The 16122-nt window shown below is 45.3% G+C and overlaps 1 protein-coding gene across 10 annotated transcripts in view; it reads right to left on the reverse strand.

Annotated features, from left to right (window-relative positions):
* Positions 1 to 208: 208 nt before the first annotated feature.
* The window catches only part of LOC121279277 (hepatocyte nuclear factor 4-gamma-like), a 198938-nt gene continuing 183024 nt past the window's right edge, over positions 209 to 16122 (reverse strand). For all 10 annotated transcript variants that reach the window (XM_041190393.1, XM_041190385.1, XM_041190391.1 and 7 more), the window contains 3 exons: positions 13608 to 13844; positions 10737 to 10856; positions 209 to 1700 (listed from right to left, as the gene is read on the reverse strand). In XM_041190393.1, the coding sequence (XP_041046327.1) occupies positions 1576 to 1700; positions 10737 to 10856; positions 13608 to 13844 (482 nt within the window). In that variant the 3' untranslated portion in view covers positions 209 to 1575. The remainder of the gene's footprint in view (positions 1701 to 10736; positions 10857 to 13607; positions 13845 to 16122) is intronic.

Here is a 16122-nt window from a genome sequence, read left to right on the forward strand (position 1 = left end):
ATAAAAGTAAATAGTACAATGACTATGGCAAATAGTGATTAACATGATTGGTCTTTCATAAATTCTCTTTTCAAGGGAAAGTTTGGATGGGCAATAAATGATGGCCTTGCCAGCAACTCTCACATCACAAGACCAAATAAAAAAAAGTGCGAAAGTCATAAGTAGTACTCAAAACCAGAGCTAGCTGATGTCAAATTATGCTTCATAATTCGAAAGGTATTGACATTTATTTGTATTTTTACATGTGGAGAACTCCAATTTTCTGAAAACGTAATAAGTACATGCAACGTACTGAACACTCATCTCACTTATACAATGCAATCCAATGTTTAAAAATTGTGAATACTTTACATTCCAGTACTGATTTTCTTCCAGAAATTGATAATTTTTGATTCATTCACAATAATTCATACAAAAATAATTTCATGTTTATAAAATAGATCATTGCATCAGAATAAATTACAATGATTATATAATTAGTCACTCTGTATGTACAAACCAGGAAACAATTGTAAATGGGTTCACCCCATTTCCACAAGGTAGAAGAAAAGATGCATTCACGCAATTTAAGGCAGCTTTCTTTTCAGTCAAAAGCTATCAGAGAAAAATCTATTTACCAACAATATCTACAGATCAACGTTAAAGCATTAAATGTTAAGCTTTGATATTACTCTGGAAGCTAATCTGATTTGAGATTAACACACATTTCATAAACAGGTACAGAATAGTACGGCAAGTATTCTGAAATAAAGGAGTTGTGTTATTTTTCAGTAAAGCTCCCTCTTCTGGTCATGCAATGTGAAACCATGTGGTAAAGCCAGCAGCCCCAATGTGCTGCTAAGAGATATATCAGGGCTGATACTACAAGCTATAAATTTAAATGGCAAGACTCAAAATAGGAAAGAGTTTAAACACAGTTATATACAATGAAAAAAATATATCTGGTAACGTGATGTTGGCTATAATATACATCTGAGTTTCATAGTTGTGATATCATCAGTACTCTTGGTTGGGTTACAATCGTGTAAGACATTCGGTCGTTTATCGGTTTTAATTCGTCACCATCAATTTTCACTTACCTTAAAAAACTGAATTAAATCCAGTCTTAGAAGGCAAAATTTACAGCGTATACATAACCCAGTATGAAATAGTCTATTTATTCACTGTCACAGATCTAAATTATGGCTACATCAAAATGAAAAATAGTGAAACAACCAGCCAGATGTAAATTGATAAATCTAATCTATAATTTATAAAAATTATGCCATGAACTGTTGCTATTAACCAAGATTTTTTGACATTATACAAATAACTTTAACCAAATCCCTTTGAAATATTAACCTGAGATTGCAGCTTGTGTTTAAGAACCTTTTTGCTCTTATAATGGTAAACCCCACAAAAACAAGTGTTGGCAAAGTCAAGAATTAAATAGCCATCGATACAGACAGTACAAAAGGACAATGTTGCATTCCACCTGTGGCTTGATCCTGCTTGCAGTTCGACAACATAACTCAGGTTCCTGGTTTTGAAGTGTGCAGAAAGCACAAGCTGTCATTCTTAAAAATAAGTTTGGCATCACAAGCCTTTCTGCTTTGGTAATGGCACTTGTTGAGAAATAACTGAGAGGTTGTTTGAAGCAAGTTTATATTGTTCCTGTCCTGAACCTTGTGGAGGAGATGGTAGTGGGGTTTCTGGAGTAGCTGCAGAGAAATGCACACAAAATAAATGCTATAGTTACAGTCATGGTGTTTTTAGTGGCAAACATATGTCTAATGAGATAAGAAAACACAGAACACATGTTCTCTCACATACCATCTCTAAAACAGAATTAATACTTAAGCCATTTGTTAGTGAAGTGTTGTAATACTATACAGTGAAATGCTGTGCTTCCATCTCTGGAATATCAAAACTCCAGCTTTACTTAAGGCTTCCAGTATCTTTATTGTCTTCTTCATTTTTACTGTGCACAGCATCCCATTTGATCCCTCACATCATGCTACAAAGTAATAAAGTTCTGATGGTGCTGCCTTAACAGGCCATTTGCTTGTTTCTGCCCTGTGTTCAGGCATCCCACATTCTACTTTCCATAAATTGAGGTTATCCAATATACTGCTGCCAATGTCCTTACTTGCACTAAGTCACATTCACCTATCACCCTTGTGCTCGTTGACCTATATTGACTCCCAGTCAAGCAATGCCTCATTTTTAAATTTTCATATCTTCTAAAATCACTTAATAACCCCACCGGTCCCACAGCCCTCCAAGGTATCTATATTCATTTAATTCTAGTCTCTTGACTGTCCCTGATTTTAATTGTTCCATCGGTAGTGACTGTGCCTTCAGCAGCCTAGACCCTAAGCTCTGGAAGTCCCTCCCTACACTTGGCTGCCTCTCTACCTTGCTTTCCTTCTTCATGACACTCTTTAAAACCCACCTCTTTGGTCAAGCTTTTGGCCATCAGCCCCAATTAAAAAAAAATAAAGAAAATAAAACTGTAATGAAACATGTCCCTGCTCATGTGACTCTGTCACATGAGCAGGGACATGTTATTAATTAAGTTTTAAAATTTTTATTTTATTTTTAATTGCTTTAGAAAACCTTATCCCGCCCGTGGATAAGGTTTCCTAAAAAGTGCAAAGGCCATTTGGCCTTTTCGCCTGCTGTATGGCTGGACGGACAGCGAAAAATTCAAGTTAATCGATAATTTAATGGCCTGAATAGATTATGGCTGGGATTTTCCGGTCCCATTGGCATCGGGCGTCATGGCGGGCGGGGGCTGGGGGGGAAACAATATGGATAGAAGGCCAAAAAATCGGTTTTACGCTATAGTGAAATCAGTTTGTGATCGTCCCCTCCACCGCCAATAACGAGCTATGTTTCCCACGTCGGGAATGTCATTTTAACACAATTGCATCTAATTATAAGCCCTGCTCGCCAGAATCATCCCTCCCCACCACTACCCCCCCGGTAAATTTACCACCAATGACAGTGTGACTTCAGAATGGTGTGTTTACGACTGCCTTTAAAAGGCGTGTACCTGTCAACCTGAATTTCGAGGGGAACTCGGAGGTGAGTGCACACAACCTTGCACATTACCTGAGCAGCACCTGTAGGACATTAAGGATGAGGCCCTGCACATTCGGGGCAGCGCAGGCAAGTCTTTTTTTCCCAGCTGGCTTTTAGTGCGGTGCTGGAGCAGGGGCTCCAGTGTGGGTCAGGCCGGTGGGTGGAGGAGGTGGGGGTCAAGGCAGTACAGGCAGACTGAAGGAAGTACTCAAGCACATGCCACGGTAGTGGGTGGAGAGGGTGGTGAGGGAAGCAGGCATGTGCTTGGAAAAGTAAGCATTATTCTGCAGCTGAGATTGTTCACCAGCAGCTCCATTGACATGCTTGAAGTCGGGCCTCTGAAGCTTTTCTGCCCACTCAAGCAATGTAAAAACATGAAAGTGCCACCAAATGCTCCAGAGCCTTTCACACCCTCAAGCGCAGATGGCAAATTAATGTGCTTTAGGCAGCAGCAGAGCAATTGGCTGACTGGGCAAGTTGTACAATCCCCTTGCGAAATGTGGCCATGGCACAGTCACTGGTGGAGGCACTCACAACCCCTTTTAATGTCTTTATTCAGATTTGAACCAGTATCCCTCATGGTTCAAGCTATCAGTGCAGCTTTGCAGTGCAGGTTAGGAGAATGACTGCACCTGAGCTGAGAGCACAGAATGCAGTCCAATGGCTGAAGATGCTGTCAGTCAAGTGAAGTGGGTTGGAGGTGGGCGGGGTTTTGGATAGCTATGAAGCACACGACATTCTGGCCAACACTTTCAAGCATGTGTGAAGAGGCCTTCAGACTTAACTAAGTGAGGTTCTTAGGACACAGATGCTAACCCACACGTCTCTCTCTGATCCTGCAGGAGCAGAACATCAGGATTATGGAGCCTGGTGATCTAGTGGTATGGCTCATTACTTAGAGGGAGCAGAGAGAAAAGAGAAGAGTGCGGCAGAGGCACCTGGCTCACCAACAGGAGGAGCACCACCCTCAAGATGAAGGGGTGGCAGGGCCTGCTGCACATGCAGGGGAGGTCCACAGTGAACCATTACTCATAGATATCTTGCTAGACCCAGGGTCTATAAACAGTGCCTGCCATTCCTGCAGGTGACCAAGAACCAGTGTCGCTGAAGACTGCACAAATCTAGGGAACTGGTCGGTCACATATGCCACCTGCTGCAGGATTTGGTGCCACGGGGATATGGACAGCATTCACTGCCAGTGGCTGTGAAAGTGACTGTGGTGCTCAATTTTTACTCCAGTGGCTCCTTCCAGGGCTTCACAGGTGACCTGTGCGGGTTCTCGCAAACCTCCACACATAAGTGTATCCAGGAGGTTATGGACGCCATCTTCATGAAGGCACAGAACTTTGTGCATTTCACCCAATAACAGGAAAGCCAGGAAGCAAGAGTGCTGGGATTTGCACAGATATTAGGTTTTCCACAGGTGCAAGGTGCCATTGATCACACTCACATGGCGCTTAGATCTCCATGGCAACAAGCAGTCACCTACGTTAACCGCAAGGGCTTCTACTTGCTGAATGTTCAGCTGGTGTGCGACCACCACAAACACATCCTGCAGGTCAGTGCACAATTTCCAGGGAGCGTCCATGACTCCTACATTCTCAGTAGGTCTCAGATCCCTGACGTCTTCCAGGGTCTAGAGAGGCTGCAGAGTTGGTTCCTCAGGGACTAGGGCTACCCACAGAGGGCATGGCTGATGATGCCCATGTGGCGGCCTCAGACTGCAGCAGAGTGATGGTACAATGAGGCTTATGCCGCAACCTGGACTTTGGTGGAACAAACTATAGGTATTTTCAAAATGAGGTTCTGGTGCCTCGACAGGTCCGGTAGCACACTGTGTCATCACCATCACTTGCCACGCGTACCACAACCTGGCGCTGCAATGGGGGGAAGACCCGGCTGAAGAGGTGATGGAGGTGCTGCACATATCCTCCGATGAGGACATTGAAGGGGATGAGGGTGAGGAGGTCCTCAAAGGTGAGGATGCTGGCGATTAGGCCATTGCACTGACCAGTTGAGGCAGGCACGCTCGGGAGACCCTCATATCTGCAAGATTTGTGGAGAATGATGATGATATGCAGTGAGGTCAGTCCTGACATCCTCACCTTGTATCTGTGTATATTTGACTCCAGTTTGGCTTATGGTAGCGCACATATCCTCAGCGCTCATGCTCCTGTCATGGAGACGCAGTGGAGGCTCTAATAGTTGCAAAGTTACAGGAGGATGATGATGACATGCAGTGAGGACATTCCATAGATTTTTGCATAGCCTCTGTGAATGTCTGACTCCATCTGGCTGAGGGCAGCTCACTTACGCTCTGTGATCAGGGTCAAAGCATGGAGACACAGCCATGAAATTTTAATGTACCTGATCCTTTGTCAGCCTTCAGCACCTGACCCCTTCAGGAGCACAGGGTCACTGGTCACAGATGCTGACAAGATGGGGGGACCAGCCCCACCTCAAAGGTGCTGAGAACACACAGAAAGAATGACGGAACTCTGTGACGCCTGCCCTTGACATTCTGGCAGCAATGACAAGCACCATTGAGGTGCAGGCATCACTAATGTGACCAGTGAGTGTGAAACTGGACCATCACTTTGTTCTGAAGGTTATACACAGCACAGGGAAGAGGCCCTGGGCTGAGACATCTGCCTTTATCATGCGCAGGAACCAAGGTTTCACATTTGAGTGACATGAACAATGCTCATCAGAACAAGGAGTCATTGACAAGGAGACATTCTTGGGAGTTTATTTACAATAGCGAACATTACGTACAAGTGATTAACACCCTTGCCCAGGCTGTGCAACTACATCTTCTTAACCTTCCTAATCTTGCCGCTACTTCTTGGTGCTCCCCCAACATCAACAGCGGACTTGGAGGCAGCCTGCTAACTGCTACACCCTGTCTGTGATGACCTTGACAGGCGTACTCTGGAGGGCCAAGACCTGGAGGGCCCTGGTCTGCTTTCAAGGTCTTGCTGTGTGGCAATGGCACCCTTCTTGGCCTGTGGAGCTGGAGCAGCTGGAATCAAAGGAAGATGGGATTCGGATGGGCCAGACACTCACGGAATCATCTGGGTGGATAGCTCCAGGCTGCACCTGCTGATCCTTTTCCCTATGGGTACACAATGGACTCTGGCTGACTCCGTGAGGAGAAGGGGAAGCTGCAGTGAGATTGAGCTTCCCCACACCCTTCTTGTGTTGACACTGTTAGATGCCAATTATGGCGTCAGCGATGGAGTTCAGGCTGTGCAGCAGTGCAGGACCAATGTCCTGGACTAAGATTTCCATAGCAGCCACCATCCTACCCATGTTGATCTCAGTGCATTGACATGCCAACGCTATCACCTCAGCCTGAAGGCGGATGGACTCCTCCATTGTGCCTTGCAATCTGAAGAGTGCAGTGGGCATCCCTTCCTGATGTTCCCGAGCTTGCCTTTGCAGCACCAGCAAGTGTGACATGACTGAGTCTAGAGGCTCCTCATCTGACTCAGACTCAGCCGATTTCTGGCCTCCAGTCATCCTCTGAGTGCCGGAAACCTGGGAAGTCCCTGCCACCACCTGCTGTGGATCAATTAGTGTGATGTGCTCAACAGATTGTGACCCCAATGCTGCTCTAAAACCAAATCCCACTGAGGAGTGTGTCTCTGTGCTCATGGAGGGTGTGGGTGAGTGCTGTGACGCGTCTTCTGTGAGGGTGCCATCAGATTCTTCTTCTGAGGTGTCTTCAGGGCTTGAGTCGAGGATCTGGGTCATGGGCTCTCTCGCCTGTTTCCCAGATATGCCTGCGAAAGCAAGGAGAGATAACTAGTGCATGGCAGGGGAATGTGGGACAGGGGAACTCACTCACAGCATGGTTGCCTGATGGATGTTGCACTGCTAGGTCCACACTTGGTTGAGCACTGCCGACCTCACCGTCAAGAACAGTTACTGTCACTGGCCAGCTGGATGGCACTATTTTCAAAGTCCGTGAGGACCTTGATATCAGGCATTCCTCCATCAGTCTGTGACCTTTCCCTCTTGTGTGCCAGCTTGTCCTGCATGAATACAGATGGAGAGATTGTAAGCAGGATGCCTGCCAGACCAGATGATAAGGATGCCTGGCAGGTGTGGGTGGTGAGTGGTGCCATGGACGGGATGAGGACACGATCTGCAGGGCAGATGCAGGTGTGTGAGTGAGTGAATGGTGATGTCCCTTGAACTGGCAGTGAATGAGATCCCTATGAATGTTTGATGGGCTTGTGAGCGTGTGGGTTGAGAGAAGAGTGACTCACCCTGGTTGAATGGAGGAGATCATTCATTCCCTTTTGGCACTGGGTGACTATCCTCTTTCACAGGGGGCTGACCACCACTGCCACCACTTCCCATGCTGGATTGGTGATCTTGCTTGCTGGAATTTTCCCAGAGCAGGATAGAGGACTTCATGTCGGGTCTCCACAGCGTTCAGTAGGCATCCAATGAGGCATTGCTAAATTTGGCAGCAGCACATTTCCTCCCTTTGGCACATGACTTTCCAGCAGCTTCTGATGCCTTAGAGAGTGCTAGCTCTGTGCAGGAGCACCCGCTAAATATGACGCCTGGATTACTGAAGCCTTGAGGTGATGGTGGGGCAGGCCAATCAGAGGCTACCCCATCAGCAATCTGGCGTGTTTCCCAGGAATGCACTATTAATGAGGCGGGAGGCGCTGGAATTTGGGACAATAAGGTACAAAAAGCTGCCATTGCGGCCGGCTGGTAAAATGTCCTTTTTATCACCCTCTACTGCACTTGGTGCAAATCTGGGATGATTCCGCCCAATCACTATAGTGGAGTGGGACTGGCCTGTGCTGTGCTTTGCTGTGTTTAATTGATTTGAAGAGTAGCTGCAGCATGAGTGAAATATGCTAAATTGCAGCAGTTGTGCAGGAGCAAGAGCAAGATCAGATGTGAAGGTGCCGATAGGATCCTGATAACTAATTCTTTTGCTCAAGGTGACTCTGCACTGAGATTTATATCGTGTTGCCTGTGCCATAAGGAATAAAGAAAAATAAAGAACTTGCATTTATATACAGCCCGTCATGATCTCAGGACATCCCAAGTGGTTTGCAGACGCTGCAGTGCTTTTGACACAAAGGCCGGGATTTTCTGGTCCTGCCCACAGCGGGACCAGAAATTCCTTCCCGAAAGCAACGGATCTTTGGCTAGTCCTTCAGATTTTCAGTTCCCCCTGTGATGATTCCTGCCATGGTCAGGGCCGGAAAATCCCGGCCATCATCACTGTTGTAACCTAGGGCATAGCAGCAACTTTGTGCATAGCGAGGTCTCAAAAACAGCAATGAAATAAATGACCAGATGGATGTGTAAATATTGGCCAAGACACCAAGACCCCTCCCCTTGTAATAGTGCCATGGGATCTTTTATGTCAACCATGAAGGGTAGACTGAGCTAAAGTTGACACTTAATGGAATGAAATGTGACTCCACACTTATGTCCTATAACATAAACTTTAAATAGGAAATCATGGTAATGTACCACTAATTATAAGTGTTATCCTTGGCTTAGTGTTAGCACTCTCACCTTTCAGTCAGGAGTGGGTTCACTCCAGGGACTTGTACACATAACCCAGGCTGATAGTTCAGTGTCAACCGAGGGAGTGTTGTACTGTTAGAAATGCTGTCTTTCAAATGAGACATTAAACTGAATCCCTGGCTTCTCTCTCAGGTGGATGCAAAAGGTCCCATGGTCCCTATTTGAAGATTGGGGAAGGTCTCCATGCCTTGGCCAACATTTATCATCTAACCTACACTATTGAAACAGATTTTTGGGTCATTTTTCTTGCTTTCCACAAAGAGAAGATGGCTGCTGCATTTCCATAGAGTGCACCAGTAACTAAATTCAAAAAATGCCTCGTTGGTTGTGAAGTACTTTAGGCCACTATAGGCCCATCTTGGTGCAGCTGATTGTTGTCAGTCCCCGATGCACCCTTCCGCACCTTGCCCAGCTGGAACCCTCCTGCTCCTGCTGCTCCTACTATTATTGCGGTGGAGCCTCTGCCGCATTGTCCACCCTCTCTTCACACCACTCCTCCTCCATGAGGGTCAAAGCTGTACGACATATTGTTGGTCTCTCAGGGAATTAAGGGATATAGGTAGCAGGTGGGCAGGTGGAGTTGAAGCCCAAGATCGGCCACGATCATATTGAAAGGCAGAGCAGGCTTGATGGGCTAAGTGGTCTACTCCTGCTCCTATTTCTTGTCTTCTTGTGACATCCCAAGGACATAAAAAGCACTGTATAAATGCAAATTCTTTCTTCTTTCTTCATTACTGTTGCTGTATTGCCATCACAGAGGATCCAAATACATTAATCAAAAATGAAGAATGGAATTTTCCATGCCCGCTGGTGTCCGGCATCATGGTGGGCGTGAGCGGACAATATGGCAGGAAGGCCAAAAATTGGCTTCACGCCGTCATGAAACACATTTGCAACCGTCAATGGCAGGCCATGTTTCCTGCTGCCACACATTGGGAACTTTATTGTAATACAACTGCATGTCATTGTAAGCCCTGCTCGCCAGAATCATCTGCCCGTGTTGGATCATCCGAGCACGTCGGCGTGATTGCACACTGACATGTTTCACAACTGAACATAAGTGACGTGCCGCCTGCTGAACTGCATTTCGCTCGGGACTTTGAGGTTTGTTTGCCTACCTTGCTTTGGGCAGCACTTGCAGTTATCAGCACCAGGCTTCGCAGGCAGCACCACATCACTTTTAAGGGGGCTCACGGGCAGGTCTCTACCTGCCAGACCAGCCATAAGGTGGGAGCAAGGCTGGGGCTTGCTTGGAGAAGGGGGAGAAAAGGCCTCAGACAAGGGAAGAGTTTGCTGGGCGAGGGTTGTACTGGGCATGGGGGTATCCCAAAGTGTGTGTGGGTGCATATGTTGATCTGTGCAAGTGGCCTCAGGAGGGTGAGGACTAAGGAGGCAGTCACCAGGGGCGATGAGGCCAGATGGAGATGTGAGGGTGTGTGTGAGAGTGATTGGTGATGTCCCTTGAGTGAGTGAATTGCCAGTGAATGTGTGATGGCCTTGTGAGTGTGTGAGTTTAGAGTGATGAGATGGCTGCCTTACCCTGGTGGCATGGATGAGATCATTTATCCTCATTCTGCACTGGATGGCCAACCTCTTCTGTACAGCATTGGCACTGACCACCACTGCCACTGCCTCCCAAGCCGGAGTGGTGACATTGATGGGCCTCCTGTGGCCAGAGCAGGGGGTAGAGGACATCACGTTAGGCTCCAATGGTGTCCAGGAGTTATCCATTGATGCATCACAGATTTGGGTCTTCTTGCCTTTTGGAGCGCAGTGCAGCAGTCCTGGGCTGGAAGCATTGAGGGATGTACGCGCGGCTGCACTTTAATCATGGTGCCTAGACTGAGGAAATGGCGAGGTGACGGCTTGGCGGGCAATTGAGAACCCACCCGCTATCGAAATGGGGTGTCTCCCGGAAATGCATGATTAATTTGGTGGGATTGGGACGATACGGCGCGAAAAAGGCCATTGCAGCCGGTGGGTAAACGTCCTTCCTCCTACCCGCTACCGCACTTAGTTCAAACCTGGGATGATTCCGCCCTAAGCCTATTTACAATTCCATATTAAAAAGCCACACTCAGCTATATGAAAAGAAAACATACACATTTGTTCACTGTGAACTGCTGCAGGCATTGAACTGATCAAAATTGTCTGGCCTGTCACTGGATCCTGGGCGACATGAGGGTGGACAGGGTGATGAAGGTGCGATGGGTCACTCGTACCTACAAAGAAGGAAAAGAAAAGAACATTCTAAAATATGGCCTGGACAAAATCATGCTTCTTGAAATAAATGCTTATAAACTAATATGAATAGATCCAAATTTTTGGTGAATACAACAATCCATCCTGGCAAAATGCATTGGATTTTTTTCTTAATTTATAATTGAAACACGCAATTAAACAAAAAATTTGAAGCAGTTAAAATTTTTATCTCGATATTCAGCTGTGTAAATATCCATTGTGTGTACTTTCGTCAACTGAACACTCATTAAAACTGGAAAGAACTGGTAAATGTTGCAGTCAAAGTACACGCAGTTGTACAAAAATGTGAGCTGATGCTGGAGCACTTTGTCAATGTGATTGGAAGACAATATGTAATTTTGGAACTATTCTTATTAACTAGTCAAATGAAACTTTCACTTGAACTTTCTCTAAAATAATAAAACAATGGTGAGCTGACGCAATCACTATGTGGAGTTAATGATCAGTTGTGTTTACTTTATTTGTGAAAGCAAAGTTATACAAATACCAGGATTACAGAATAATCATGCATACAATTTCAATGAATATATGATTCTGTGAATATTACTATGTCAACCTGTTGTTTGACTGGTCTATGGAAAAGTTATACCGCCTTGGCACACCTGTCCTCAAGAGGACCTCACAGGGTTGAGATTGTGGAAGTGTGATTGAGCAGAAATTTCCTCCAATTAAATATTAGGAAAACTGATACTATTGTCCTCGGTCCCTGCCACAAAATCTGCTCCCTCACCACTGATTTCATCAATCTCACTGGCAACTGTCTGCACCTAAACCAGACTGCTCGGAACCTCTGTGTCTTACCTGACCCCAGATGAGCTTCAGCTAGATGTCTGCACCATCACCAAGACCATCTATTTCCACTTCTATAACATCGCTTGTCTTTACCCCTGCCCCAGCTCTTCTGTTGCTGAAACCCTCATCAATGCCTTTATTACCTCCAGACTTGACTATTCTAATGCACATCTGGCCGGCCTCTCAGGCTCTACCCTCTGTAAGCTTCAGGTTATCCAAAACTATATTGCCAGTGTCTTAACTCACACCAAGGGCAGGATTTTACATACAGTGGGCGGCTGCGCACCCAACCTGATTGGGGTAAAATAGTGCATGATGAAATCGGGCAAGCGCCCCGACGTCATTGCGCAATTGCGCGATATTTTGGTCAGCCGGCACATGCGAGTGTCAACAGCGTGCCTGCTAGCAATTAAGAGGCCTATTAAGGCCCTTAATCAATTCATTTAAACATATTTTCCGCTGCCTGTCCAACCTTACGGTTTGTGGGCGAGTGAATCGGTCAGGCAGCCTTTTGATTTTTTTTAGCAAACCTCATCCATGGGCGGGATGAGGTTTCCACAATTAAATAAAAAATAAATATAAATTTTTGGGCAGAATTTTTATTCTGTTCATATTATTGCGAGTTAGTCCTATGTTGGGACATTTTTTCCAAGTTTTAAAAATCTTTATTTTTGGTTTTAAAATTGTTCAGCTCCCTGAAGCAGCTCTCTGCCTTCAGGGAGCTTTCAAGTTCGCTCCCAAACGCATGCCCAGACTTTTGCGCTTGTACTCCTCCCGCCCCCACCCCAGTAACACTGAGCCTTTCAGAGCGCCTTTCACGCTGGCTGCCCGTTAATTGGCTAGCCAGCGTGAAATCGCGGTTGGCGGCTGATTGCGGGCGGCAGACCATTTCCCGGCCACTCCCGGGCCCTCCACCGTGCCCATCCGACGACCCGAAAATTCTGCCCCAATGTTGTTCACCTGTGCTTATTGGCCTACACTGGATCACGGTTAAATAACACCCAATGTTAAAGTTCACATCCTTGGTCTGACTACTTCCTGCTTCTGTAATCTCTTCCAGCCCTATCACCCCCTCCCCCCTAAGATATCTGTGCTCCTCTAATTACAGCCTCTTGAAAATCCACAATTTTAATCGCTCCGCCATTGGTGGCTGTGCCTTCAGCAGCCTAGTCCCTATGTTTTGGAATCCCCTCCCTAAACTTCTCCACCTCTCTAACTCTCTTTCCTCTTTTGAGGTATTCCTTAACACCTACTTCTTTGACCAAAATATTGGTCATTTGTAGGGCTCAGGGTTTTGTCTGTAATTTCTCAAAAGAAGTGCCAATTTTAAGAGTATCAGATTGGAGGAAACAAGTGAAGAAGCGATGATTCATCACAGGAAATGAAGGTATCAGTAGAATATTTTACCTCGGCTGCAACAAGAGGCTGTATACAGAATAGTATACAGAGGCATGGGAATGGGTCATCTTCCAATCTACTGTTCTTTAGGGAAAAGCTAATATTAAAAATGGGTGGTTGACAAAGGATAGCTTAAGACCAATTCAGTACCTTTTGAAGTGTAGTCACTCATTTTGGTAGGAAAACATGGCAGCCAATTTATGCAGCTAACAATTTGGGTTACAATAAACATTAAAATTGACTGAAAAAGACAGTCTTGATGAGATATGTGGCAAGAATCCCTTTGAGATTTTCCCAAATGGCCACTGAGAATTTGGTGGAAATCTTGTTTACATGTCTCACCAATTTTCTGCCAAAGTTAGACTAGCTGATCAGGAGATCCCAGGAGGAAATCCCAGCAATAATATGGAGGTAAAAGATTAAAACAGGATAACATTGATGCCATTTTGAGTTTCACACTGGATTACTTTAAAAAAACTGTCTCGTGCAATTGACTTGATTTGATATGAAATCACACATACCTCCTAACAGCATTTCTTGGAGCAAGTTGTCAATTTTAGCTAGGCCAAAAAGTTTGACAAATTGAATTTGTTCAATCATCTGCCAAGTTATACTTTGAAGAGTAGGCAACAACAGCAGCAGCTCTCCGAATCGCCCTCGGGAATCATACTGTCGATCATTAATGTAATCTTCCAAACTAACTTGCACTTGGTAACGCATATTCTTAATTTTTGATGGATTGTTCAACGCCTTAGCATCTGCAGCAAAATAAAAACAAAATGAAATAAAATTTGGACACATATTTGTCACTAGGGGATAAAAAGGCTACAAAAAATTGCATAGCAGAAACTCAAGATAAAAGCAAAATACTGATGATACTGCAAACCTGAAATAAAAACAGAAAATACTGAAAAAACTCAGCAGGTGTCAAATGCAGTCAGGCCTGCTGAATTTATCCAGCACTTTCTGTTATCAAAACACAAACTCAAATGGGTGTCAAAGAAGTACAAGTTACCCAATAGCAACTGACCTTTTATAATGAGGGTTTGTTTAGTAAAATATAGTAGATGAAAAAAGAGTTTTATTGTACCACTAATGTCTGTGGATAATACAGGTGAACTTCCATTCACTACAAGTAATAAGCAAAAGGTCTGGGCTGTATGCCTGTCTTTTCCTGAGATGTGCTCCCCCAGTGTCAAATGACTGAATCATAGCTAACATTTCGAACTTAACACTGATCAGAGCATCTACAGCATCGATTTTTTTGTGTTGTACCAAAGGAGAATTGTATCCACCTCAGCCTTAGAGAGCTTTTGCAAAGGAAAAGTTTTCAACTGAACGTATCTCCACAATATGTAAACACTATCACTATGTATGATGACACTTGATCATGTACCTGACAATTTGAACTTTTACCTCTGCTTATTTACGGGTAAAGGTTCTACATTACAGGAGGGAACAATCCTCTTGGGAAGAAGCTTCACAACCCACCAAGCTTTCACTTTGAAGAGGCCATACCCTAGATCACTGGGTGAGAGGGCCAGACGAAGAATTTGATGCTGAAGTTGGAGGGCATCTCCTTCCTCAGATTACTACAATCCTTAACATGCTTTTCCTACTCACATTGCTTTCTCTCTTATTGGTACTAGCTCATAGAATAAAGCAGAAGACCATGGGCCAGATCTTTCGAGCAGTGGCAATGATCGTTGGATTACCACTGCACTCGTAACTCCCCCTGATTCGATACTGCTGCGCATTTCTAGCGGGCCCTTCACAGAAATGCACAGTGCAGCACTGCTTGGGGAGCTTGGTTGGATCGCAGTAGAATCGGGGGAAGACAGCACATGTCCCCTTTTTATGACACTATCTGCCGAATGATAAGTTTAAATATCCAGTCTAAACGTTAGTGAATGGGTGACTGGATGAGTGAGTGAATTGGTGAATGAGTGAAATGGGTAGGTGGGTAAGTGGGTAGGGGGTAGGTGGTTAAGGGATTAGGTGGGTAAGGTAGTAATGTCAATGTCCGTGGAGGCGGTAGCATAGTGGTGATGTCAATGGGTCAGTAATGCAGAAACTTAAGCTAAAGCCCTGGTGACATGTGTTCAAATCCCACCATGGCAGCTGGGGGAATTTAAATTCAATTATTAAATCTGGAATTAAAAGCTAGTCTCTGTAATAGTGACCATGAACCCCCTGTCGTAAGAACCCATCTGATTTGCTAATGTCCTTTAAGGAAGGAAATCTGCTGTCCTTACCTGGTCTGGTCTGGCCTACATGTGACTCTAGACTCACAGCAATGTGATTGACTCTTAAATGCCTTCTGAAATGGCCTAGCAACCACTCAGTTGTAACAATCTGCTACAAAGCCTAAAAGTAATTAAACCAGGTACCGGAAATGACAAGGACACACCCAGCCCTGTTGACCCTGCAAGGTCATCCTAACTAACATCTGCAGACTTGTGTCAAAATTGGGAGAGCTATCCATAGATGAGTCAAGCAACAGCCTGACATAGTCATGCTCACGAAGTGTCCCAAACACCACCATCACATTTCTGGGTATGTCCAGTCCCACCAACAGGACAGACCCAGCAAAGGTGGCAGCACAGTCCTAGACAGTCGAGCATGAGTTGCTCTGGGAGTCCTCAACATTGACTCCAGACCCCAGACCCCATGAAGTCTCATGGCATCAGGTCAAACATGGGCAAGGAAACCTCCTGCTGATTACATGTACTGCCACCCTCCTCCACCACCAACCACCACCCACATTGCCCCCAACCTCAGCTGATGAATTAGTGCTCCTCTTTGTCGAAAACCACTTGGAGAAATGCTGAGGGTGGCAAAGCACAGAGTGTACTTTGGGTGAGGGACTTCAGTGTCCATCACCAAAAGTGGATTGGTAGCATTACGACTGACCAAACTGGTCGAGTCATAAAGGACTTGGCTGTTAGACTGGGGGAGAGTGGATTTTAGTATAATAAGGCAGGATCTGGCTAAGGTAGAGTGGGAACAGTTACTTGTGAGGAAATCTACAGAGGA

Source organism: Carcharodon carcharias, chromosome 6, assembly GCF_017639515.1.
Source record: "Carcharodon carcharias isolate sCarCar2 chromosome 6, sCarCar2.pri, whole genome shotgun sequence".
Lineage (NCBI taxonomy): Eukaryota > Metazoa > Chordata > Chondrichthyes > Lamniformes > Lamnidae > Carcharodon > Carcharodon carcharias.